Source organism: Poecilia mexicana, unplaced genomic scaffold (assembly GCF_051168715.1).
Source record: "Poecilia mexicana isolate PSO_F unplaced genomic scaffold, ASM5116871v1 scaffold_12, whole genome shotgun sequence".
Classification (NCBI taxonomy): domain Eukaryota; kingdom Metazoa; phylum Chordata; class Actinopteri; order Cyprinodontiformes; family Poeciliidae; genus Poecilia; species Poecilia mexicana.
In genome coordinates this window covers 25,341,971-25,365,892 of record NW_028263381.1, presented here as the reverse complement: position 1 = coordinate 25,365,892, position 23,922 = coordinate 25,341,971, and the positions used below count along the sequence as shown (strand labels likewise).

The following is a 23,922-nucleotide window of genomic DNA, read 5'->3' as shown; positions in this document are numbered from 1 at the left end:
ACAGGGGGATATTATAAAGATAAGAGATTATTGATAGAACTTCGAAATTTGAAACATCCCAGTCTATTTTGAATATTGGATGGATGATTTGGAGAAATGGTGGAACATGTTACAATATTTTAGTTTTTCAGCAAATTATTATATAACAGTAACACAGATTCCAAATTCTTTTCAAAATGATAATTTTATTATATCAACAGGGGGAGAAGGAAAAGTAGACCCTAATTCCTGGTAAATTTTTGGATACGGTTAATTGTAAATTAGTTAATCAATAATTTTGACTTTTTTCATTCAATAATAGTGAATTATGGATTTCTTTAATGTAGAGTCATATTGCCTTCCTGCTTGACTAAAATATGGTGTATGTGATATAGAAGCTTCTACTAAATTAGATTTGATCATCTAAAATGGAACAGCTTTAAACATCTATGTCATGTTTATTTACATTTCAAATTGTTGATAGATTTCTGCATCACTGCTGACTTTAATTATATACAGTTGGGTGTGAATTGTGAATTTTGAGGAAAATTTTGGTTAAAACTGCTATGAAATTCAAATAAAATGTGAATAACTTCTGAAATTTTAAAATAGGACTTTGTCTTGAAGCGTGGGACAATGATAAGGATGTTTGGTATTTACTAGGACAATATGAAACTCATAATTATTTGACAAAGTACAATTCAAGCACAACTTTTATAAGAGTCAGTACTAGGACATTCTAGATTTTGTTCTGATTCTTTAATGAGTTTGTGAGGTTGTGATTTTAAAATTTGTAGTTGATATTTGGCACAAACAGAGTGAATGTCATCGAGGTATTGACGTATATTGATTTTGAACAGTAAGTGTCATTATTTTCTTAATTCTGGCACATCTGATGGTGGAATGTTTTAATACATTTATATGTTTATTCTTTTTGCAGTTCAGGATTTGGGGCAGTTGGCCGTTTGTGCTGTAACAACAAATCTAGAGCCACAAAGGAGGATGCATCACAAGATAAAATTAAATTTTATTTATAATAGTGAAAGTAACAAAATGTGGCATACATAAGTTTTGATTTTTAATTACTTTGTATTATTTTTTCTCTGGCAGTTCTCCTTCCTTCTGACTTGCTGGCGATCTTGGGGGCAGGGTCTTTCAAGCTCAGAGATCATGGGACGGTGTGATTAGAAAGGATCTTCTTGATTACCGCATCAAGCCGCTGTTGTTGCTGCTGAACAAGGACATGACGATGCTGAACTGTGCCCATCTTCTGCTGGACTGCTGTATGAAAGCCAAAAGAGGTTGAACGATTACCAAGGTCAGTGAAGATGAACTTTTTTCCTGTTGTCGCGTGGGGACAAAGTGCTGCTCACAGGACCTGGCAACAGATGTCTGCTTTGAGTGTTGCTTTTCACACCTGGCTGAAAACAAAAGGGACTCAGGCGTTATCTGTGAGAGTCCTCTATGGCCTGGAATCAGCGGGGAGTCGGGACCACAAAGATCAAAGCCTTTTGTCCAAACCCAGACGGGGTTTCAGTGGATGACTGATCTGCTGTGTTTCTACGTCCTGCTCTGTCGATCACGAAAGGCTGACCAAAGTTCATCAAAGAGGGACTGTATCCAGATGTTTCTGCACTGCGGGAATGACTGCTACTCTGGACACCTTCTGATTCAGCAGATAAAGCAATGGGGCATGGCAAGTCGCTCAGCAGTGGTCCTGTTGTGTGTTCTCATGTTTGATCCTGGATTCTCACCTCTGATCATGTGACCTGAGCGCCAAAGCCCACTCCTGGGGTTTCCTTCAGTCTGCAGGTTGGAGACGAAATGGATGCCAACAAAACTTGGTAGTGGTGAATAAGTTCTTTTTTAAATTTTTGTAGTGTGTGATGCCATTGTTCTCTCCTTACTTTAGTTATAGCACTGATGTGCCCGGTTGCCTTCACGTCCTGAACCCATGCTGTGAAATGCTAAGTGTTGAGGACACCCCATCTCCTGGTGTCAGAGGTTTTACAATGCAGCTTGAGGGTTTGTGTGACCCAATGGTTACGACTCTCTGCATTTCTCGGATATGCATTGACTTCCTCCATGATTCACTCTGTTTGTCTCACAAAATGCTAATGTGTTTTTCCCTTCCTGCCTGAAAAGAATGGGCAGGGGCTAACTATTGCAATTACATAAGTTTTTCTTAACCATAGCTGAATTACATTGTGGGCTACGCTTCATCTACTAAACAAGATGATCTAAATTTTATTTGCATATTACAGGGGCTACTATTCAGTGAAAACTAAATTTAACTTTAAATGGAATTTGAAATGAAGGTGTTAAAGTGGATTGATGAGTGTCTATAGAGCAAACTGAGCTAATGACACCAAGTTCTGTGTTGATTTCATAAATTTACATCAAACATTGAATTCCTTGATTGAGGTGTGCAGATTGTAACAGCATCTGGGACACCATCTTTGAATTACATCCAACTGTGTTATATGATGCTAAAGTTAGTGGTGATAGCAGATTTCATCTCAATGAGTTGTATGGGATTTTTATTGTATTCTATGACAGAACATTTGTTCTGTTATAGAAACAGGGGGAAATGAATGGAATTGATCTAATAAACAAATTTTTAGTTTGGATTTCTCTTTACTTCTTGGCAAAAGAGGTTATTGAAGTTAAATCAAAATTCATTAAATATGAGCTAACTATTTGGATATGGAATAACTAAAATTTACAAATTGAATACACTAAACTTAATATTACTTGTCAAATAATTTACATAAAACAGTGTTTCTTAAAACAAGGAAGGTGATCGTTGGATTGTTGAATCTCTATTCATATGATTGAAAACAAGTTTTTTAACTAGGACATCCAGGAAGGTCTAAGCTAAATATTTACATCATTTAATGAACTTAGCTGTATGGAATCTCTCCCCAAAACTGAAAATGCATTGATAATTGATAAACAATATAAAAAGGGTAATACATTATTCAATTAAATATTTTATAAATAGGTTTTCAAAAGAATAAATCGATCAAAGGTAAAAATGGTTGAAATTTTGGGATTTAAAACTATGATTGGAATAAAGTAAGTCATTTTGATATTTAGTGACACGGTTAACTTTACTCATGTAAAACAGGCTGATTATTCTTTGAGGTTTTAAAATAGAAAATATGATGATTGAAATTAAATTGGTATAAATTGGAGATTTAAAATGAACAATTATGGAACTGCTTCTAAAATATGGTTAAGGTTTGGGTTCAACACAATGGGAAACATTTATTTCTCTGATGTAGGCCTTTTATAAAAAGAGGGTCAAAATATTGACAAAATGCAGCTCTAAATGAGCAGCTTCTTAAAATGCAAAGTTTACTGATTTATAATACAAAAGGAAAAAATACTGGAAGAGACTTAACATAAGGAAATAAATGATCATTTGAAATAAAGTTTTAAAGAGAAATAAATAAAACTAAAAGCTACCACAAAATCTCTTCCTTCCTGATAATACAATGAAGTAACTATTAAAATAAGATTTGATAACGAGACCAATATATGACTTGAAACAATAAAGAATGATTAGAGTATTAATTAATAAAATCAGTGCAAATAAAACATTAATTCAAATTGGAAGGAATTACTTATTTTATTTTAAAATACATTAAGGAGCTCTGGATAGGTGACAGACTCTGTTCCAGTATGCCGACCAGCTGATGACCTCATTGGATAACAAAGAACCACAACCTGGTGTGATTGAGGATCTTCCCTGGCCGGAGGACGTCCTCACACCTAGATGTTCATCAGGATTTCTTTCATTCTACTCTGCTTTTGATGTCATCAAAATTGGAAAAGAGGGAACGGCCTCTTTGTGAAACTCACCAAATTCTGGGCATAATAATCCCTAAATAGGTGAGCATCGGTTACTGAGCTGACGACCCTGAGTTCAAAACTATAAGGAAAATGAGCTGCTGGAGACCAGAGGATCATCTTTGTTTTTTCTATTAACAAGTTTTCATCTTTCATCTACGACGTGCCAACGAACTCATCTTACTTCAAGGAGCATCAAGAAACACGGACACAAAATGAAGATATGTAAAAAAAAAAAGAAAAAAATTGTACAAAAACTATTCAACTGGAAGTTTATTGATAGTTTGTAAGTTTTTATATGCAGTATATTGTATCAAACTTGCTCATTTATTTCATGGATAATTTTGGACAAATATTTGTGTATCATCTTTTTACATCAGGAATACGATTGACTTTTCTAAAATATCATTTTAAGTTTAACATTAAGATTTAAGTTAAGGTTTTTGTTAAGTATTGATAAATTTATGCATCATCTTTTGGTAAGACATGACTATGGGCTAGATGATTTTGAACATTTATTTAAGTTGTGAATCCTGTATATGATTTTGCTGTCTAATTTTATTTGCAATGAATATGCCAACATTTTAACAACAAATGTTATGTAGAAGGTTGCATGCAAAAAGAGGGGCGTAATTTATCAGCTATAATATGGTGTTTCTGAATTTAGGCTTATACTATCGCATAGTATATTTTAAACTTATATTTTAGAGTGTAATCTCTATTAAGAGATTAAAAGAGGGAACTGTTGAGAAAATAAATTTAAAATAAGCTAGTTTTAAAACTTAACATGTCTTGATTCAAATGGCCTAATTGTGGTTTTGAAATTAGTAATGTATTCTGGCTCTTTGACCTTTATTTTACCTGTAGTTCCAGCAGATGGTTTGCTAGGATCGTTTGAACTGCCTTTTGTCTGTGAGAAAACAATACAGTGGAAGTTGTAGCTTTTCACACTCATCTGTGAAAGGCCGTAAACACGGCAGGGGTTTTCTGGCTTGAGAGAGGGTCAGAGATAGCTCCTGGTTGGATGAGCAAAGATACGCCTTATTTGAATAAATTAAATACAAGAGGATAAAACTTTCTACACAGAAGTAACAGATTAGATTTTGCGCTTGCAACTTCTCCAAAGATGTCTTTGCTTTTTGTTTGTCGTTTCCAACTTTTGTCTTTTTCTCTCTCAGGTAAATTCATGTGTTGTTTGTGCTCTGAAGTTTCTGATGTTTTGTGATGTGTTTGTCTGGTGATAGTATGCATCTGTCTTGAATAAATGCTGATTATTGTGACGCTGTTATCTCTGCGTGATCTCAGTCTTTGCGCACAGCATTTTTCTGAACCCGGGCATAAGGGAGGATTTAACGAGTCAAAAGGTTTTTAAAGTTCAAGAATTTTTCCTCTCTTAACAGTACCTAACAGAGGTTTTCGTATTTAAATGAAGTCACTGAGTGCCATGCAAATGCAAATCAACTGTTGAGCACCGCCTTTTGACTCTTATTTGTTTTGTACCTAACCCTTTTTACCTTCTGTTCACCATAAAGAAGTATGTTTGGAGAAAGAATATTAAAACAATCATCTATCTTATCCATTAAAATATATATTACATGCGTGTTAGGAGCACTGAAAAACTTAGTTTTGGTTGAACTGATGATATAAAAGAATATTATGCATGTTTACATACAATAGACTTTTGTGAAACGTGATCCTTGATATTCCTCCTATCTGAAGATTTATCTTGTGATGGGAGGAATTGCACAACTTAATCAAAAATAATAATAATAAAAAAACATGTTCCAGAGTGGTTCATTGTACATAAAGTATTTTTGTGAATAATATTCAAACTAATGTTAATGTTCACTGATTGCTTTAAAGACCCAGAGTCATGCTATGTTGGAGTGGTAGTGACACCATTCCACATCACAATACTGGACTTAAGAAACTACAGATGATTTATCAGTATTCAGTTGCTTAACTCTCAAGTTTAAATTGAAGAACAAAATGGTTGAAAGTATGTGATACCTTCTGATAGGGTATAAACATTTGTATTCTTTTTTTTAAAGTTTTGTTAGATAAGCACTAAATATAACTCATGGATGATGAATCATTATATTCTGTATAAACTAAAAGGGAGACAGCTCAAAGTAGAATTGAGTAAAACATTTTAGCAATTAATTATAATAAAAATAAAATATACTGTCACATAACTTTTGAAAAAATAACTTTTAGAATGTATTTATTTCGGTCAACTTTCATTTAACACTCCAGTCCAGTTGGTGGCAGTAATGCGCTTTCATAGTCGGTCAGGCAGCCGCCATTAAACTCCAGAGGAAGATTTGCACCGGCTACTGCGAGACCCAACGGCCGTTTCTCAATACTCAAGAACGCAAGTACGTTCTTGAGTTCTTGGCAAGTACGTACCCGCAAGAACAGTTGAAAGTCCGTTCTTACCAAGTTCACAAGGACGCAGTATGCTAGTTCGCCAATTGGAACAGGGCGTTCTTGATGACGTCACTCAACTAGCGTAAATTTCAATGAATTCAATTTAACACAGAATGATTCCTGTGTTAAACTGAACAATTTAACAATTGGGACTGGATAATTTTATAATTGGGACAAATATTAACAGATATCAAATATACATAATTAAGGAAACGTAATTTCTAAGTAGAAACACCTTCAAATTAACGGGATTAAGTTTTTTTATTACTGATTGAAAAAAGCTTAATAAAAAACAATATATCACCTCAAATTATTTTTTCAGACTTCTGTTACCAGTGAAGCTTGAATCTTGTTTGCCACCTTCATCAGATTATTTGCTTATAAAATATTTATTTCAAATGAAAAATCATAAGATGGTGGCCAGCCTGTCATGCAGTTAACTGATTTCTTCCTTATTCCCCAGGTTTGCCAGGGATTCATAAACAGGGAAAGTTAAAACAATTATTTTATATTTAATGTTTTACCAACCTGCATCTGGCCAGAGTTCCTGTTACACAACTGGATGGTTATTTTATAATAACTACTAAACACTTATTAACAAACTTATGTTTACTTTGTTATCATAATCAAGTATACTCTAGTAAGATACCAGCATTGAAAGAGAAACATAATTTTTGTAGGAATGTCTTTATTAGAATAACAAAAAATAAATAAACAAAAACAAGCAGATAATTAGTCAATAACTCCAGGAAATTCAGTGTCTGTCAAAAGCAAATATTACCATAATTTAATAGTTTTTTTTTCTTCTAAGAAGATGAAGAGACAGTGAAGAGAACATCGGCAGGACACGGGATGAAGAGAAGCTCCAGGAGTTTTTGGGAAGCTGGAAGTAAACCTGGAGCTGCAGTCTGCTCACCTGAAGAGCTGCCTGCATGAAACAATGAAAAATAAGAGTTCACTCTCATACATGAAATACCAATCCAAGGGAAATGTGTTTTTTTTATTTACAAATTAAAGTATGATTCTCTGATCATGAAGGGACATTGTATTAAAATATTTTTCTTACTACGAATTTAAATGCCCCAAAACAGTTAATTAGCGATTGAAACTAATTGATTTTGAAAGTCTGTGTCAACACAATTTATAAAATACCAATATTAACTAAATAAATATAAAAAATAGAACAGATAATAAGCAGCGGAAAACAACAGTCACTTGCTGAAAACAGGCTGCGGTTAGCGGGGAAAACACGTTCCAACCGCCCGTTAAACTGGCAGCTCCTCCGGTCTGTTAGCGGAGCTATGCTACTCCGAAAAACTCCGTAGCAATTATTAAAGTAAGAATATTCTGGATGAACTGAATGGATAGACGAAGCTATAAGATCTACTTTCTCGCCTAAAAAGAAATTTAAATGAGTTTTCGTGGCAATTAATGATGGTAAAAATGCAATACATTTCTGTACTGACCTTCTATATTTACCGCTGCTGGTGGCGTATTGCATTGTGGGATATCTTGCTGCCTCAAGTCCGCAGAAGGATGCATTGATGCATCCTCGATAAAATGGGCGGAGCAAGAACACATCCGGGTACTTTGAGCGTTCTTGCTTGGATGTGTACTTTGAATTGGAACAGTACTTGGGCCGCTGTCGATGACGTTTCACGAGGACGCGAGAACACAAGTACAGACAAGAACGCATATTGAGAAACAGCCAACATGAACGAAAATGTCCGTGCGTTGTGTGAAATTGTGGAAAAAATCCTATTTCACGGAGTTACCTTTTCAGTATCGTTTTGATATTAATCAACGTTCCGGCGGAAAACAACAGATGACACCGCGGCGGTCCAACAGGCCGAACTCACGGTAAGAAAGCTTTAATGAATAGCGAGGCGAGTTGCTTTGTTTGTTTCTTACAGAAAGCGGTCTGTCGTTTTCATAATGCCAAAACAAGTGTAGGGAGAGATTTCGTATTGTATTTTTTATTACGTGATGTTCTGAACTCTTAAAAATACTCGCATCTTCTTTTATTTTTTCAGATCTGAAAAATGGCCGAGCCTCCACAGCCAGGCCTCAGACCACGGTGCCGAGGCGCTCTGACGGAGTCCACCAGGACGAAGAGAAATTCAGTAAGTTATGATTTCACATTTAGTCAATAGTGAACACTCGCATATTTGTAAGGAAAAGTGACCTTCCGGTTATTTTGTTATAACGTAGTACAGCAAGGCAGAGAGTGGTAAGCAGTAGAGATCGACAACATGGCGGACTCAGGACGGAGCCATGTAGCCGGTACGTATTATGTACAGTCACTGCGTTGATTCCCGACTGTATAATGGTTGGTTGAGAATAATTAACTTATTTACTTATGTATTTTTGAGAAAGCGATATATTTGCTACAATATTTTTGTAGTTTTACATTTATTTCCACAGACTCCACAGAATGGGAGTCACATTTGTGTCAATCAGAATCTTCAGGAACGTCCTGATGTCCGTGACGAGGACAGAGACGCAACTGTGTGTGAGTATCTACTATTTTAGAATGTTGATATTTTATGCTTCAATATTGTTTATGTACATAATGTACTTATGCTATGTATTGACAATGCACAAAAATGTTTTCCAGCTGCATCCAGGACCTACTGCCAGTCATCCAGATGTAGCTAAAGAAAGAAGCAGGTAAGAACTAGAGATGTCACATTTCCTTGAATGATTAAAGCACTGTGATTTATTAAAATCCATCAAAGCAAATTATTTGCCTCAGAGTTTGTTGAATTATGTTTTACTATTTATTACCAACTGCTTTTTTTATTTTTTCTTCCAATTGTTTCCAAGTGTTTTCTCTTTTTCATTAAAGTTTTTATTTTTGTAAGAATGTATTAATGTGTTTTTTTGTTTGTTTGTTTTAATGTCTCATGTGTGCATACTGAGCTGGAAGTTGCCAAACAATTTCACTGTAGTTTCATAATGACTAAAAGATCCCTGCAGCTCATGATTGTCTGTTCTGTATTAACAGCTGATGGAGGAAGGCAGAGAGTACCGGCAGCAGAGGAGGTGGCATTCTGGGAGGATGGCAGCTATGAGGCGGTGTCAGGATGGACCCCAAGTTCCTCCATCCAGGAGCTCAGTGACATCAGGACTACATTACAGGAAGAAACATCAGGTCTATGCTACAGGAGAGATGTTGGGCCTGTCCTGAACGCAGCATAATGTTCGATCATGTTTGGACAAAAAAACAATGCCAGATGGTCCAGAAATGGACAAGCATTTATATCTTATTTTGTGTGCAAACAGTAAGATAAAACACCAAAAGTCGTGGTAAGAGACTTGCAGCTAACCCAAAATACAGCATTTTGCGTCATAAGCGTTTGTATGTTGGATCATGCTCAGAATGAAAGCCACCACCACACGGCCCAGAAGTAGACAAGCATTTTGTGCTGTAAACTTTTTTTTTTTTTAACTGAAAGATGTTTTTTTTTTTTTATTTGTAGATGTGTTTTATATGCATGTATGTACATATTTATTTTTCAACAAAAATTAAAAATATAAACTTATGCCTTGTGCTTGGTGTATTTTTATTTCTGGGTTATTTTTGTTATAATTTTATTAGGGAGGGGCTTAACCAGGCCTGTAATTATAAAGGTCTAGTGCAGGGGTGTCAAACTCATTTTGGTTTAGGGGCCGCATACAGCTTAATCTGATCTGCAGGGGGCCACACAAGTAAACTCGTTGCAAGATTAAATAGAACCAATAAAATTGGACTTGATGATTTTTATATTAAACGAATTTCACTTTTACAAAATATATTATGAATAATCTCAGTTTTTAAGAAAGGTATCTGCAATTTCAACAATACTTTTACTCAGTTAAGCATTTATTTAAGTGCATTATGCATAAGAACTGATCTCAGTGATTGTACAATGTTGCAAAACATTTATTCACAGTTTTTGGAACTTAAAAACACTGTCCTGCATCACAAAATACAACAGACAAAAATTAAGAAAAGATTTAAAATCAATTTTCAACATCTGGGAAGCAATTTGAACAAATTATCTGGCTTCACACATTTGAAATCTTAAGGGTCAGCTGTTTTAAACAGACATTTGATTAAGTACATTTGTTGATGCATAAAATGCATACATATAGAAAAACATGCATACATAACATGTATGTATGTTAGCATGCATGAGAAATATGAGGTTGCCAGGGCCAAAGTAAAAAGCTGGTAAAGCATAGAATCGAACTTGTTTACAGAACCTGAAGCTCAGTGCTGCCATCTGCTGTTAGTTCCGCTGCAGTGTTGCATCATGTTGTGTGCTCTGAATAAAACACAGCGCCCCTCGTGGACAGTATAGGAACTGCAGATTTTCAATTAAACGAAGTATATGTTTTTTCATGAATAATGAAAATGCATTTAGCCCCCGGGCCGGACTAAATCGTTCGGTGGGCCGGTTCCGGCCCGCGGGCCGTACGTTTGAGACCCCTAGTAGTGTGTCCAATAGGAAGATATCTACCAACCAATCACATGTAAGTAATGAATTGTGATGTCATTGTTTTTTCACCCAATTACTGACAATTCACGTGGGTCTCCTGTTGCTATTCACATGTTAAGTAGAGTTAAGAGCTGTTAACACCTCCTGCTCCCCCGCACCTCCCCACCCCTCCTCCCCCCTTTGTAGGATTCCGCATTCAACAGTATTCAACTGCAGCTGGCGAAAACGCGCTGCCCCGCCAACTGTCGATTGCTGTCGATATCTGTCGCTCACGAGCTGCGTCCGCGTCAGAATACAGGGTCAAAAATCCCACTTTTCGTCCTGTGTACGAACTGTGCCTTTGATGCCGGACTGACAATTGGAAGGGACGACACCTCCTATATTTTAACTGAGGTCGGTGAAGAATACCTGCTATTTCCTGTTACTTGGGTCACGCTGATGCTTACAGGACCCAGGGATGGATGTGCTCTCTGACTGTTATTGATGAAGAATGTTTCAGCTGGATTCGGCAGGAGGTCGCACTTCAAGGATCAAAGACATTCTGACGGGGGATGGAGAACGTTGGGTGGAAACCCTCCTTTGTTCTGCGTTTTCTCTCCCACGAACACTGCTGTCATCAGGAGCTGACCTCAGTTCAAGAAGGGGACATTGCATCCCCTGTGCTCTACGGATGCTTGGTCTGTTCCGGGTGTTTTTATACTATGGACTCTGCACAGTTCACGATGGGCAAGTTAAGATGTCAAGCTGCAGCTCAGCAGATCTCCTGTTTGTCTGGTTGCCTGGTAGTCCTGGATTCTCCACCTCTCGGCATGTGACCTTAGTCCTCTGACCCCTCCTTTGGCGTGTTTTGGCCTCCGAGTTGCAAACCACTGCCAGTCTCCGGTTTAAATTGCTGATATTTCACTATTTTTTTCCAAATTTATCTCGTATTGAGTAGGATGCCTGCTTTTTATTTTTTTCTAACCTGATTTATCACAGGGCATACTACATTTACTGGGTTGACTGCCTCATATTCTTCTCGCTTGACATTCTGATCTTTTTTGGTAAACCATCTCAAAAGTTTTATGATTGCAAGACATGTGGTATAGCTTTCTGCATTTCTCGGAAATGCCTTAACTTCCTCCATGATTCACTCTGTTTGTCTCACATAATTTTAATTTTTTTCCCCTTTCAGCTTGTGAAGAATGGGGAATAACTATCCTAACTTTAATTATATATATAAATTGAATACACTAAACTTAATATTACCTGTCAAATAGTTTATACAAAGCAGGGTTTCCTAAAACAGGGAAGGTGATCGTTGGATTGTTGCATCTCTATTCATATGATTTAAAATAAGTTGTTTAACTAAGACATCCAGGAAGATCTAAACCAGGGGTGTCAAACTCATTTTGGTTTAGGGGCCGCATGCAGCTTAATCTGATCTGCAGGGGGCCACACAAGTAAACTCATTGCAAGTTTAAATAGAACCAATAAAAGTGGACTTGTTGATTTTTATATTAAACGAATTTCACTTTTACAAAATTATGAATAATCTCAGTTTTTAAGAAAGGTATCTGCAATTTCAACAATACTTTTACTCAGTTAAGCATTTATTTAAGTGCATTATGCATCAGAACTGATCTCAGTGATTGTACAATGTTGCAAAACATTTATTCACAGTTTTTGGAACTTAAAAACACTGTCCTGCATCACAAAATACAACAGACAAAAATTAAGAAAAGATTTAAAATCAATTTTCCACATCTGGGAAGCAATTTGAACAAATTATCTGGCTTCACACATTTGAAATCTTAAGGGTCAGCTGTTTTAAACAGACATTTGATTAAGTACATTTGTTGATGCATAAAATGCATACATATAGAAAAACATGCATATATAACATGTATTTATGTTAGCATGCATGAGAAATATGAGGTTGCCAGGGCCAAAGTAAAAAGCTGGTAAAGCATAGAATAGAACTTGTTTACAGAACCTGAAGCTCAGTGCTGCCATCTGCTGTTAGTTCCGCTTCAGTGTTGCATCATGTTGTGTGCTCTGAATAAAACACAGCGCCCCTCGTGGACAGTATAGGAACTGCAGATTTTCATTTAAACGAAGTATATGTTTTTTCATGAATAATGATAATGCATTTAGCCCCCGGGCCGGACTACATCGTTCGGCGGGCCGGTTCCGGCCCGCGGGCCGTACGTTTGACACCCCTGGTCTAAACTAAATATTTACATCATTTAATAAACTTAGCTGTATCGAATTTCTCCCTAAAACTGAAAATGACTTGATAACTGATAAACAATATAAAAAGGGTAATTCATTATTCAATTAAATATTTTATAAATAGGTTTTCAAAAGAATAAATGGATCAAAGGTTAAAATGGTTGAAATTTTAGGATTTAAAACTATGATTGGAATAAAATAAGTCATTTTTGATATTTAGTGACAGTCAACTTTACTCATGTAAAACAGGCTGATTATTCTTTAAGGTTTTAAAATAGAAAATATGATGATTGAAATTAAATTGCTCTAAATTGGAGATTTACAAATTAACAATTATGGAACTGCTTCTAAAATATGGTTAAGGTTTGGGTTCAGCACATTTGCAAACATTTATTTCTCATGTAGGCCTTATACAAAAAGAGGAACAAAGAATTGATAAAATACAGTTCTAAAGGATTTTAAGTAAACTTAAAATGCTAAGTTTACTGATTTATAATACAAAAGGAAAATTACTGGAAGAGACTTAACATAAGGAAATAAATGATAATTAGGAATAAAGTTTTAAAGAGAAATAAATAAAACTAAAAGCTACCACAAAATCTTTTTCTTCCTGATAATAAAATAAAATAACTATTAAAATAAGATTTGATAACAAGAACAATATATGACTTGAAACAATAAAGAATAATTAGAGTATTAATTAATAAAATCAGTGCAAATAAAACATTAAATTCAAATTGGAAGGAATGACTTATTTTATTTTAAAATACATTAAGGAGCTCTAGATAGGTGACAGACTCTGTTCCAGTATGGTGACCAGCTGATGACCTCATTGGATAACAAAGGACCAACCTGAGGATCTTCAGCCCTAGCCGGAGGACGACCTCACACCTAGATGTTCATCAGGATTTCTTTCATTCTACTCTGCTTTTGATGTCATCAAATTGGAAAAGAGGGAACGGCCTCTTTGTTAAACTCACCAAATTCTGGGCACAATAATCCCTAAATAGGTGAGCATCGGTTACTGAGCTTCCTTCAGTATCTTTGAAATAGTGATTAGAAAGTTGACCAAGGAATTGTTGTGTACCCTAAACATGTATATATGGACATATGGCAGTTAAAGAGTTCAGATTATGATAGTATGGTTGTGTTGCTGTTGTGATTGCTGGCTGCCAATGAGTATTTGATTTACTTTCTGTATTTCTTGTAGACCACTCACCTGTATTAAAGAAAGTTTGGACGTTACATTTTCTCCCTTCATCCTGTACCAGATGCCCATGGTGGCTTTACCTATTAAAGAACTAACATTACCTATAAAGGGAACAGAATATGTCTGATTGTAAAATAAAGAGCTGTGACACACAGCAGAACCAGACAGATTATGAATTTGATGTTCTAAATTAGCGGTTCTCAACGTGGGCGGTACCGTCCCCCAGGGGGCGTTCAGAGGACATTTTTACAAAAGGGGGGCGCTGGGATGCCTTTGGGGGGCGTTTGGTCGAAGGTAAACTTTACACTTTAAATGCACAACAATGCCAGTTTAGACTTTGAGCAACTTGGTAAAACTGTATTGTGTAACATTAAACCAGGCTTGGCTGCAACACTATCGATGGCAGCTCTTCTTCTTTTTCTTCTTCTTCTTCTTTTTCTTCTTCTTCTCCTTTTTCTTCTTCTTCTTCTTCGTGTGAGAGGAGGGTGAGTGGAGAGCGGAAGAAGAGCGAAAGAGAGAGCGAGTGATTAACTTCTATTTTGGGCTTTTTTCTTACTGTTTTTTCACTGGGTGTTTATGTTAATTGTTTAGTTGTATTTTTGTGTTAGTTTTGTCACGTTTTTAGGGGTTTTTGTTTGGGTTCGGGTGTGGCCGTCAGGCGTGCCTGGCTGGCCGGCGTCTGACGACGCCATGGTTGTTGGTGGTGGGGCTTTCTCCACGCTGACACGGAAGAACGGCGTCAAGGTGGGCGCTGGTTCTCCGTGCAGCGTGGAGGAAGTTTGTTTGGCTGTCGGTGAGGTGATTGGACATGGGTCCATTAGATCGGCAGCTCGAATGAATGGAGCTGTTGTATTGTTCGTGGAGAAGGTCGAGCAGGCTCAACGGTTGGTAGAGGTAGGCGTTTCTGTGAACGGTTTGTTCCTTCAGGTGACGCCGCTAACATCGCCTGCTACTAAGGTAACACTTTCAAACGTACCTCCGTTTATCAGTGACGAGTTTTTGATTAAAGAACTGTCTCGACACGGTAAAGTGGTGTCACCGATGAGAAAAGTGCCGTCTGGGTGCAAGTCGCCACTGTTAAAACATGTTGTCTCCCATAGGAGACAACTGTTTATGATATTAAATCGACGTGACGAGGAGCTAAACTTGCGTTTTCATGTTAGAATAGATGATTTTGATTACATCTTGTTTGCTACATCCTCTAACATGAAGTGTTTTGGTTGTGGTCAGGAGGGGCACATTGTAAAAATGTGCCCCGACAGGGCCGGGCCGGCCCTGTCGAGTGCAAAGCAGCAGCCCGCTGCTACTGGGCAGGTGGGGAGCCCACCTGGTGAGGCTGGAGCAGCGGAGGACCCCGCTGCCGCGGCGGGGGAGCCCGCGGCGGCTGCGGCGGGGGAGCCCGCTGCAGAGGAGCAGGCGGAAGGTACTGTTGAGGTGTCAGGAGTGAAAAGTGTGGAAATGAGTGTAGATGTAGGAAAGGATGAGAGCACAGTGTTGTGTGGTGATGGGGTGAATGTCGGTGGTGATGGTATTAATGGTGGTGGTGATGGGGTGAATGGTGGTGAGGGTGAAAGTGAAGTGAGGGAGAGAGATGGTGTGCAGGGAGAGCAGCAGGTGGAGGTGAGGGGCGATGAAGAGCATTTAGGGTGTGGGGATCAGGGAGAGAAAGGAGAGGTGCAGGTGGAGGAACAGAACGGTGCAGAGTTGGTTTTTGGAACTGGAGTGGCAGGAGAGACAGAGGAGGTGATGGAGCTGGAGGCTTCAGCCCCGTTAAAGAGGCGAAGCAAAAGGAGGAATGTGGTGGCTGCTGTGCAGGCCAGCAAGCAAGCTTGCAAGCTGGCTGCAGAGAGGAAGGAGGTGTCGGACAGCAGCGACAATGAGAGCTGGTTCTCTGACAGCAGCGAAATATCTGTCAGTCAAACAAGTTGTAAAACACCAAGATACCCTGTAGAGTCTTTTAGAACTTTTTTAAAAGAAACTAAAGGATTCAGAGGTATAAAAATTGAAAGTTTCTTTCCTGATTTAAAACTGTTTTATTTCTCAGCAAGATATCACATCAGGAACAAAGAAGTATCAGGTTTTGCAGAAACAGAAGTTTTTAGATTAAAGAAAATAATGACTAAAGTTAGAAAACAACTTTGATTTTAAATGATGCACAGTAGTATTTTATTTCTTTTTATAGTCTTTTGGTATTTTGGTTTTAGCTTCTTACCCAATATGGATTCTTTTAAAATGGCATCATTGAATCTTAACGGGGCGAGGGAAGCTGAAAAACGAGCTTTGATTTATCAAATGCTGAACCAAAAGAAAATCGACGTAATTTACCTGCAAGAAACGCACAGCGATCATTTAATAGAGACTGACTGGGTCAGAGAGTGGAGGGGGGAGGTCATTTTAAGTCATGGCACCTCCCAGAGTGCAGGGGTGGGCTTCCTCTTTTCCAGAGCGTTCACCCCAAACTCAACGGAAATCGAACATGTTATTCAGGGGAGGTGTCTTTTAGTTAAGACAAAGTTTGATAATTTTAGTATAGTTTTTATTAACATTTATGCTCCCACTACCAATGCAGAGAAAAGGCGTTTTTTTGAAGAAATTGAGGAACGGTTGGGTGATTGTGGGTCTGAGGACTATGTTTTTATAGGTGGGGATTTTAATTGCACTGAAAACGAGTTTTTAGATCGTAATCATGCAGAGCCGCATCCAGCAGCCCAACATGCTCTGCGGCGGCTGGTCTCGTCTCATGGCCTGGTGGATGTATGGAGAAGGATGCATGCAGGCTCCAGGCAGTATACATGGTCCCACATTAAAGAAAATACAATCTCTTTAGCCCGTCTTGATCGTTTTTATTGTTTTAAACACAATTTTAATGTGTTTAAAACATGCCAGATTTTACCAGTGGCTTTTACAGATCACTCGTTGCTTTTAGGTAGTGTTTTTATCAAAAACATTTTACCTAGAAGCGCTTACTGGCATTTTAACTCAGCCTTAACTTATGATCGGGGTTTTAAGGAGGTTTTAGTTTATTTTTGGACTGGTTTTAGAAAAAGAAAGTCTGATTTTACTAGTCTTAAACAGTGGTGGGACTATGGAAAAGTACAGATAAAACTGCTGAGTCAACAGCACACTCTCAACGTCACCCGTGACATTACCAGATCTATCAGAGATCTGGAGATAAACATTGTGGAATTAGAACGACTTAGTGAATCCACAGGAAATCGAGAGCATATTGAAGCTCTCAAATCTAAAAGGCTAACTTTAGCAAACCTGCTGGAGAATAAAGTCCAAGGCGCATTGGTCAGGTCCCGGGTCCAGAACATCACAGAGATGGATGCTCCCGCTAGCTTTTTCTTCAGCTTGGAGAGGAAGCACGGGCAGAGGAAGCTGATCCACTCTTTGCTGTTGGACACAGGGCGCCAACTGAGTGAACCAGGTGAGGTCAGGAGGAGGGCTGTGGAGTTTTATCGTTCTTTATTTCAAAGCGAATACAGAGAGAACGAGGAACTGTTTAGGGAGTTCTGTGATGAACTACCCCAGGTCTCCGAGGAGACCAACTCCGAGCTGGAGCGCCCCCTGGGGCTCCAAGAACTCCACACGGCCCTCCTCGGAATGCAGGGCCAGAAGTCCCCGGGCGTTGACGGGCTCACGGTGGAGTTCTACAAGGCCTACTGGGATCTTCTGGCAAAAGACCTGCTCGAGGTGTACAACGAGAGTTTGTCCACTGGTTCGCTCCCCTTGTCCTGCCGCAGGGCGGTCATAACCCTGCTGCCAAAAAAGGGCAACTTGCAGGACATTAAGAACTGGCGCCCCGTGTCCCTCCTCTGCACGGACTACAAGATCCTCTCCAAGGCCCTGGCCACAAGGCTAGGGAAGGCTATGGAGCAGGTCATCCACCGGGATCAGACCTATTGCGTCCCCAGCAGGTCCATGGTAGATAACATCTACCTGATTCGGGATGTTTTGGAGGTCTCCGGTTCATTGGGTTTACAAACTGGCTTGATTTCATTAGATCAAGAAAAGGCATTTGACCGCGTTGAACACAGCTTCCTCTGGAAAACCATGAGGGGGTTTGGGTTCAGCGAGGGTCTCATTGCCAAGATCCAGGTTCTGTACAGTGACATTGAGAGTGTGCTGAAGATCAACGGTAGCCTGTGTGCTCCTTTTAGGGTGTGTAGAGGCGTCCGACAGGGCTGCGCGCTCTCGGGGATGCTCTACGCACTCTCCCTGGAGCCCCTCCTCCAGAAAATACGCTCGAGTGTTCATGGTTTGGTTTTACCTGGTTTTAGTAACAATATTGTTTTATCTGCCTATGCTGATGATGTTGTTGTTTTTATAAAAGATCAGCAAGATGTCAGTGTTTTAACCAAGATCACAGAAAAGTTCTCTGTTTTGTCTGCTGCGAGGGTGAACTGGGGAAAGAGCGAAGCCCTGGCCGTCGGCAAGTGGTCTGCTGGGCTCCCAGTTCTCCCTCAAGGTCTTGTGTGGAAAAAAGACGGTTTTAAGTATCTTGGTGTGTTTTTAGGCAGTAAAGATATTGTAAATAAAAACTGGGAAAATGTCGAGCAGAAAATAAAAGACAAGTTGTTAAAGTGGAAGTGGCTCCACCCTCAGATGTCCTACAGGGGCAGAGTGCTGGTTTTAAACAACCTGGTGGCATCGCAGCTGTGGCACAAACTCTCTGTTCTGGACCCACCACCTGGCTTGTTAGTCAAAATACAGTCAGAGATGGTAAATTTCTTTTGGAACGGTCTACACTGGGTGCCACAGTCTGTGTTGTTTTTATCCAGAGAGGAGGGGGGCCAGGGCCTTGTCCACCTGGCCAGTAGAACAGCAACTTTTCGTTTACAGTTTTTACAGAAATACCTGACAGGATCTCCTGTGTGGAGGGATGTGGCCAGCTGTATCCTCAGACGTGTAAATTTTCTGGGGTTGGATGCTGCTCTGTTTTTAACTGATTTTAGTCTTTTAAAGTTAAAGGGGTTGCCTCAGTTTTATCAGGGTGTTTTTAAATCCTGTGCTCTTTTTAAATTGCAAAGGGCAGAAACGCATAATTCTCTGCATTGGCTTTTAGAAGAACCACTAGTGTGTGGAGCAAGGCTGGACGTCCACGGCGGCAGCGTGCCAGGATTGTCCGTGGCACTATCCAGGTCCGGGACGGTGACCCTGTGGCGGCTGGTGCGGGTGGCGGGACCGGACTTCTCTGATGACCAGGAGGTTGGCTCGCTGCTTGGAGTCCGGTCCGCCAGACTGGTACGGCGCTTCCTGGACCGGGTGAAAGAGAGGCTGTCAGCTGAGGAGAGGCGGCTCCTGCAGCTATACGCGACAGAAAAATGTCTGCCTGACCCGAATGACCCCTTTCCGGAGGTAGTCCTGGATCCATTATTTGGGGAAGATGGTGGTCCCCTGCTGCAGAGCGTCGTTCAAGGGATAGATTTATGCAAGACTGGTCCAAAAGTACTATACAAACAATGTACAAAGATTTTTAACAGGAGAACTCTCCACAATAGGCCCAGCAGTGTCAAAAACCGCAGTGGAGGACTTTGTACAAGCCTCCAATCAAGAAACGGACCGGTGACCTCCAGTGGAGGATTCTTCACGGAGCAATTGCTACAAACTCGTTTTTATCGGTCATCAGTCCTGGGGTTTTAAATGAGTGTCCTTTTTGCAGTTTGTCTGAGAGTGTTTTTCATGTTTTTATAGATTGTGTACGGTTGACCAGTTTTTTAAATTTTTTGATGAGAGTTTTTAGCCTTTTTGGCGTGGTTTTTACCAATTCTGTTTTTATCTACGGTGTGCATTACAGTCGAGCCACCAGTTTTAAATCCCGCATTTTAAACTATTTAATCGCAGAGGCCAAAATGGCAATCTACATAACTCGACGAGACAAAATGCAGGCTGGACCTCAATTTGATGCCGTGGCTCTGTGGAAGTGTAACATCAAAGCTAGATTAAGACTGGAATTTTGCTTCCACAGAGCCACCGGGGATTTAAATAGTTTTTTACAGTTGTGGGGTTTTAATAATGTATTGTGCACCGTTTCAAATCAGGGAGAATTAAATTTTAACAAACTGCTGATGTGAATATTTATTGTTTTTATTTAGTTTTCATTGACCTGATTATGTAAAAGTGTATTATTAAATTATTGTAAATAAATGTTTTGGTAAAAATCAAAAAAAAAAATCTTCTTTTTCTTCTTCTTCTTCTTCTTCTTCTTCTTCTTCTACTTCTTCTATAGACCCTTTTCACAGTGACGTCAGACAATGGCCGCCATAACTCAAACCTGTGTATCTTTACTTCCGGTGTGATTTTGCCTTGGGAACCAAGCTGAAAAATTCCCGCATTCTCATAATCTTAAGGATATAATAAAAGGTAAGTTTAATAATAACAGCATTTAAGTGTTAGATAGCTGTTATTAATCATTGTAAATTCACCATTCTCTAACTGTGTATAAAATAAACAGCCTCCGATCGGAGAGTAAACCACCTAGCAGCAGCTTTAGCCACATTTAGGAAAAAATATACTCTCTGTCAGTGCTGTAACGTTTAGAGGTTCACTTTCTGTGTTTTATAAAACAGTGTTTATGTGTTAGATAACCGTTATTAGTCATTGTCAATTTACCATTCTCCAGCTGTATTCAAAGGAACCAGCCTCCGATCATGAGTAAACCAGCTAGCAGCAGCTTTAGCCACAGTTAGGAAACATATACACCGCCGCCTGTCAGTGATGTAACGTTTAGAGCAGGGGTCCCCAGGCTACGGCCCGTGGGCCGGATCCGGCCCGCCTCCTCATTTGGTCTGGCATTCAGTGTTTTTTTTTCATATATATGTGGATTTTTCTTCAACCACCAGGGGGGCTCTTGAGGAGATATGAAACTTAGTTTCCCTCAATGGAATATATACTAGTCAGTACCAGTCACCGTTTCGCTCACGGTTTTTTTCCATTTGCATTCTGGGTAAAAATCTATCTACAAATGCGAATATGTCGTCGGCAGTAATCGCCCCCCCCACCCCACCCCCGTCCGCAGTTCCACCCCCCCCCCCACCCCCAACAAAAGTCAGCATTTTGACTGCATTCTTTCAGCATTGTTCTGTCTGGAAACTAAACTCATTTCTAGGTTGATCCAAATATCAGCCTAGAAATGAAAATCGCTGTTTGTGTGTTAAAATTAATACTGGATGAAATAAATTCTTTGTTCTTTATTAACTTTTAGCAATTTATAGCAGAAATGTTAGTTGATTCTGGTAAAAAATAAGAAATAAAAAAAATTGTTTAATACTATTCATAAGCAATAACTGCTTTTTTATGGTTTCAATAACTAGCCAGTAGGGGGCAGTATCACTGCATGAATGATAAAAGGATCTCAGTGAAAGTTCAGATTTAAAGACTTCACTGATATGGAGAAGCTTTGTGTAGAAACTGTGGATCTAAACTGACCTGCTTTATTCACTGAAGATGTTTCATTAAATGTTTTAGGGACCAAAGATCCAGTTGATCTTCATCGTCTATCATTAATACATTCATACATAATTGTAATTGATGTGATGCATATGAATTGAAAATAGCCTGAAATTCAATGTAGTGTTTCCATGACAACAGAACCCAACAGAACTTGGTATCGTCTCATGGCCACAATGACAGATATAAACAGTTACAGCAGTTAGAAACAGCTCACCTCTCTGATGGTGGAGATCCAGGAGATTTAAAGTCAATGGGACGATGCTTTGACCTGTCGCTCTTAAAGGACACACAGCTGGGTTCTGGTTCTGGTTCTGGTCCTGGTCCTGGTTCTGGTTCTGGTCTGAGTCTCTGATGGATCCTGACAGAAACATGATGATTAAAACTGAATCTGTTCAGTCTGGATGAAGCAGCAAAGAGGAGCAGCAGCAGCTTCATCACCACGTCTGTTTTGGCCTGATATAGTGAACGCTGTGTGAAAAGGGCTGTGGACAGTTAGAGATGGTGACCTCACCTCTGACCTTTGCTCTGGCTCTCATCTTCCCCACACAGAGTGGTTTTAGAGGGAGGGACTCCCTCCTCTCTGTCCTCACACTGATCCATGCTGCTGAATTCACATCAGCTCACACACACTTTCTAGCTTCACCTGCAGAGGAAACACACATCATTCATCTGCACATCAACTCTGATCATCCTTTACATCATTAGTGCTGGAAAAAGATCAGCTGCTCCTCCTCTGATTGGCTCTTCTTCTCTGCTTCATATCAGTGTCAGGTGAATGCAGTCAGACAGCAGAGAGGCAGAGGAAGCTGCATCAGCTGCTGCACTTCTACTATCAGTCCACTAGATGGAGACATGGAGCAACATTTACATTCACTGATTCAACCTGCACTTCTACTATCAGTCCACTAGATGGAGACATGGAGCAACATTTACAGTCACTGATTCAACCTGCACTTCTACTATCAGTCCACTAGATGGAGACATGGAGCAACATTTACAGTCACTGATTCAACCTGCACTTCTACTATCAGTCCACTAGATGGAGACATGGAGCAACATTTACATTCACTGAATCAACCTGAACAACAGGAAGGATTTCAGTTAATTATTAATCTCTACAAGTGGATGACCTGCTACATAAAATGTTTACTGTTTAATAATCTGACTGAATCAAAGACATTTTAAGAATAATATTTCTTTTTGATATAAAGGAGCAAGAAACTGTTTTGTTTGATGTTAATGGTTGAGACTGGAGTTTTATTCCTAAAATCATGAAGCAGTTTGATCAGAGAAGAAAATAAAGGAACATTATCTGTTCATCATGTTTTTTTCTTCCACTATATCAATAACTTAATAATCAGATTAGCTTTCCAACAGCAGGGAGACGAAACTTTGAGTTGAATTTGGAAGTGAACATTTTCTCCTAAAATCAAAGAACAGAAACAAGCAGGAAAGTTCTTGTAGACAAACTTCAAGTAGAAAGCAAAGCAAACTTACAGTTTGTTCAAATGATCCAAAGAGATGAAGAAGAATATCTGAACAACAGACTGAGACCCAACAGAACCACGACAGCACCAGACTAATGCCACACCTGTACTGAGACACAACAGAACTGGACTTTCACATCACCTGAACAACAAGAGTTCAAAGTCAAGGTGTGATAAATGTTGCATAACTGATTATATGACAGCTCACCTGGTTTGTAGTTTCTTCTTTCAGAGCAGCAGAACCAGGAGGTAAAAGTGAAATCAGAGGCAAGTTGATAAAGTCTTCATGAGGAAGGAGAGAAGTTCTGATAAAAATATTTCATGATGGAGTCAAGAGGAGAAATGAGCCCAGAGAAAAAACAGCTGGTTGATTCCTGTAACTGGCCAGACTATAAACGGAAAATAAACATGAAAATTAAACAAACTAAACTGTAGTCTTTAACTTCAACAATGCTGCTGCTGAAACTACACATTGTCCTAAAGTAAATTATTAATATAGCTCCTATATAATCATTGATCATCATGTCAGTGAGGTGAGCAGAGTGAGGACAGTCTCTGGTTAAACCAGGATCAGCTGAGCAGGTTCTGCTGATCCAGGTTCAAACCCTGATTTCATTTCAATCATCAACCTGAATCTAAAGTCAGATCAGCAGCAGAAGGTAGCAGCTTGTTCCAGACTCATTATTTACACATGCAGCTGTTTTCCAGCTGTTCTCCACAGCTGGAGGGAGGGAGGGGGGATGTTTGGAGGAGAGAACCTGAACATTCAGCCTCCAGGTTTTACAGCTGGATTCTGACCTCAGCAGCT

At 39.1% G+C, this 23,922-nt stretch overlaps 3 protein-coding genes across 9 annotated transcripts in view; 2 read left to right on the top strand and 1 right to left on the bottom strand.

Moving 5' to 3' along the window:
- LOC148156271 (NLR family CARD domain-containing protein 3-like) overlaps positions 1-23,199 on the bottom strand; it is a 121,396-nt gene extending 98,197 nt beyond the window's left edge. For 3 of the 4 annotated variants that reach the window (XM_088011175.1, XM_088011172.1, XM_088011174.1), the window contains exons 1-3: positions 23,125-23,199; positions 22,139-22,270; positions 21,842-21,985 (exon numbers count right to left, since the gene is read on the bottom strand). In XM_088011175.1, coding sequence (XP_087867301.1) covers positions 21,842-21,985; positions 22,139-22,227 — 233 coding nt within the window. In that variant the 5' untranslated portion in view covers positions 22,228-22,270; positions 23,125-23,199. Of the gene's footprint in view, positions 1-21,841; positions 21,986-22,138; positions 22,551-23,124 lie in introns of those variants that run through there. The other variant, XM_088011173.1, reaches the window with a different exon arrangement.
- The window catches only part of LOC106911046 (uncharacterized), a 307,017-nt gene that overhangs the window by 246,639 nt on the left and 36,456 nt on the right, over positions 1-23,922 (top strand). The window lies entirely within an intron of this gene.
- LOC148156272 (uncharacterized) lies at positions 14,657-16,747 on the top strand. The gene has a single exon (XM_088011187.1). The coding sequence runs from the start codon at positions 14,863-14,865 to the stop codon at positions 16,312-16,314; it is 1,452 nt and encodes a 483-aa protein (XP_087867313.1). The 5' UTR covers positions 14,657-14,862; the 3' UTR covers positions 16,315-16,747.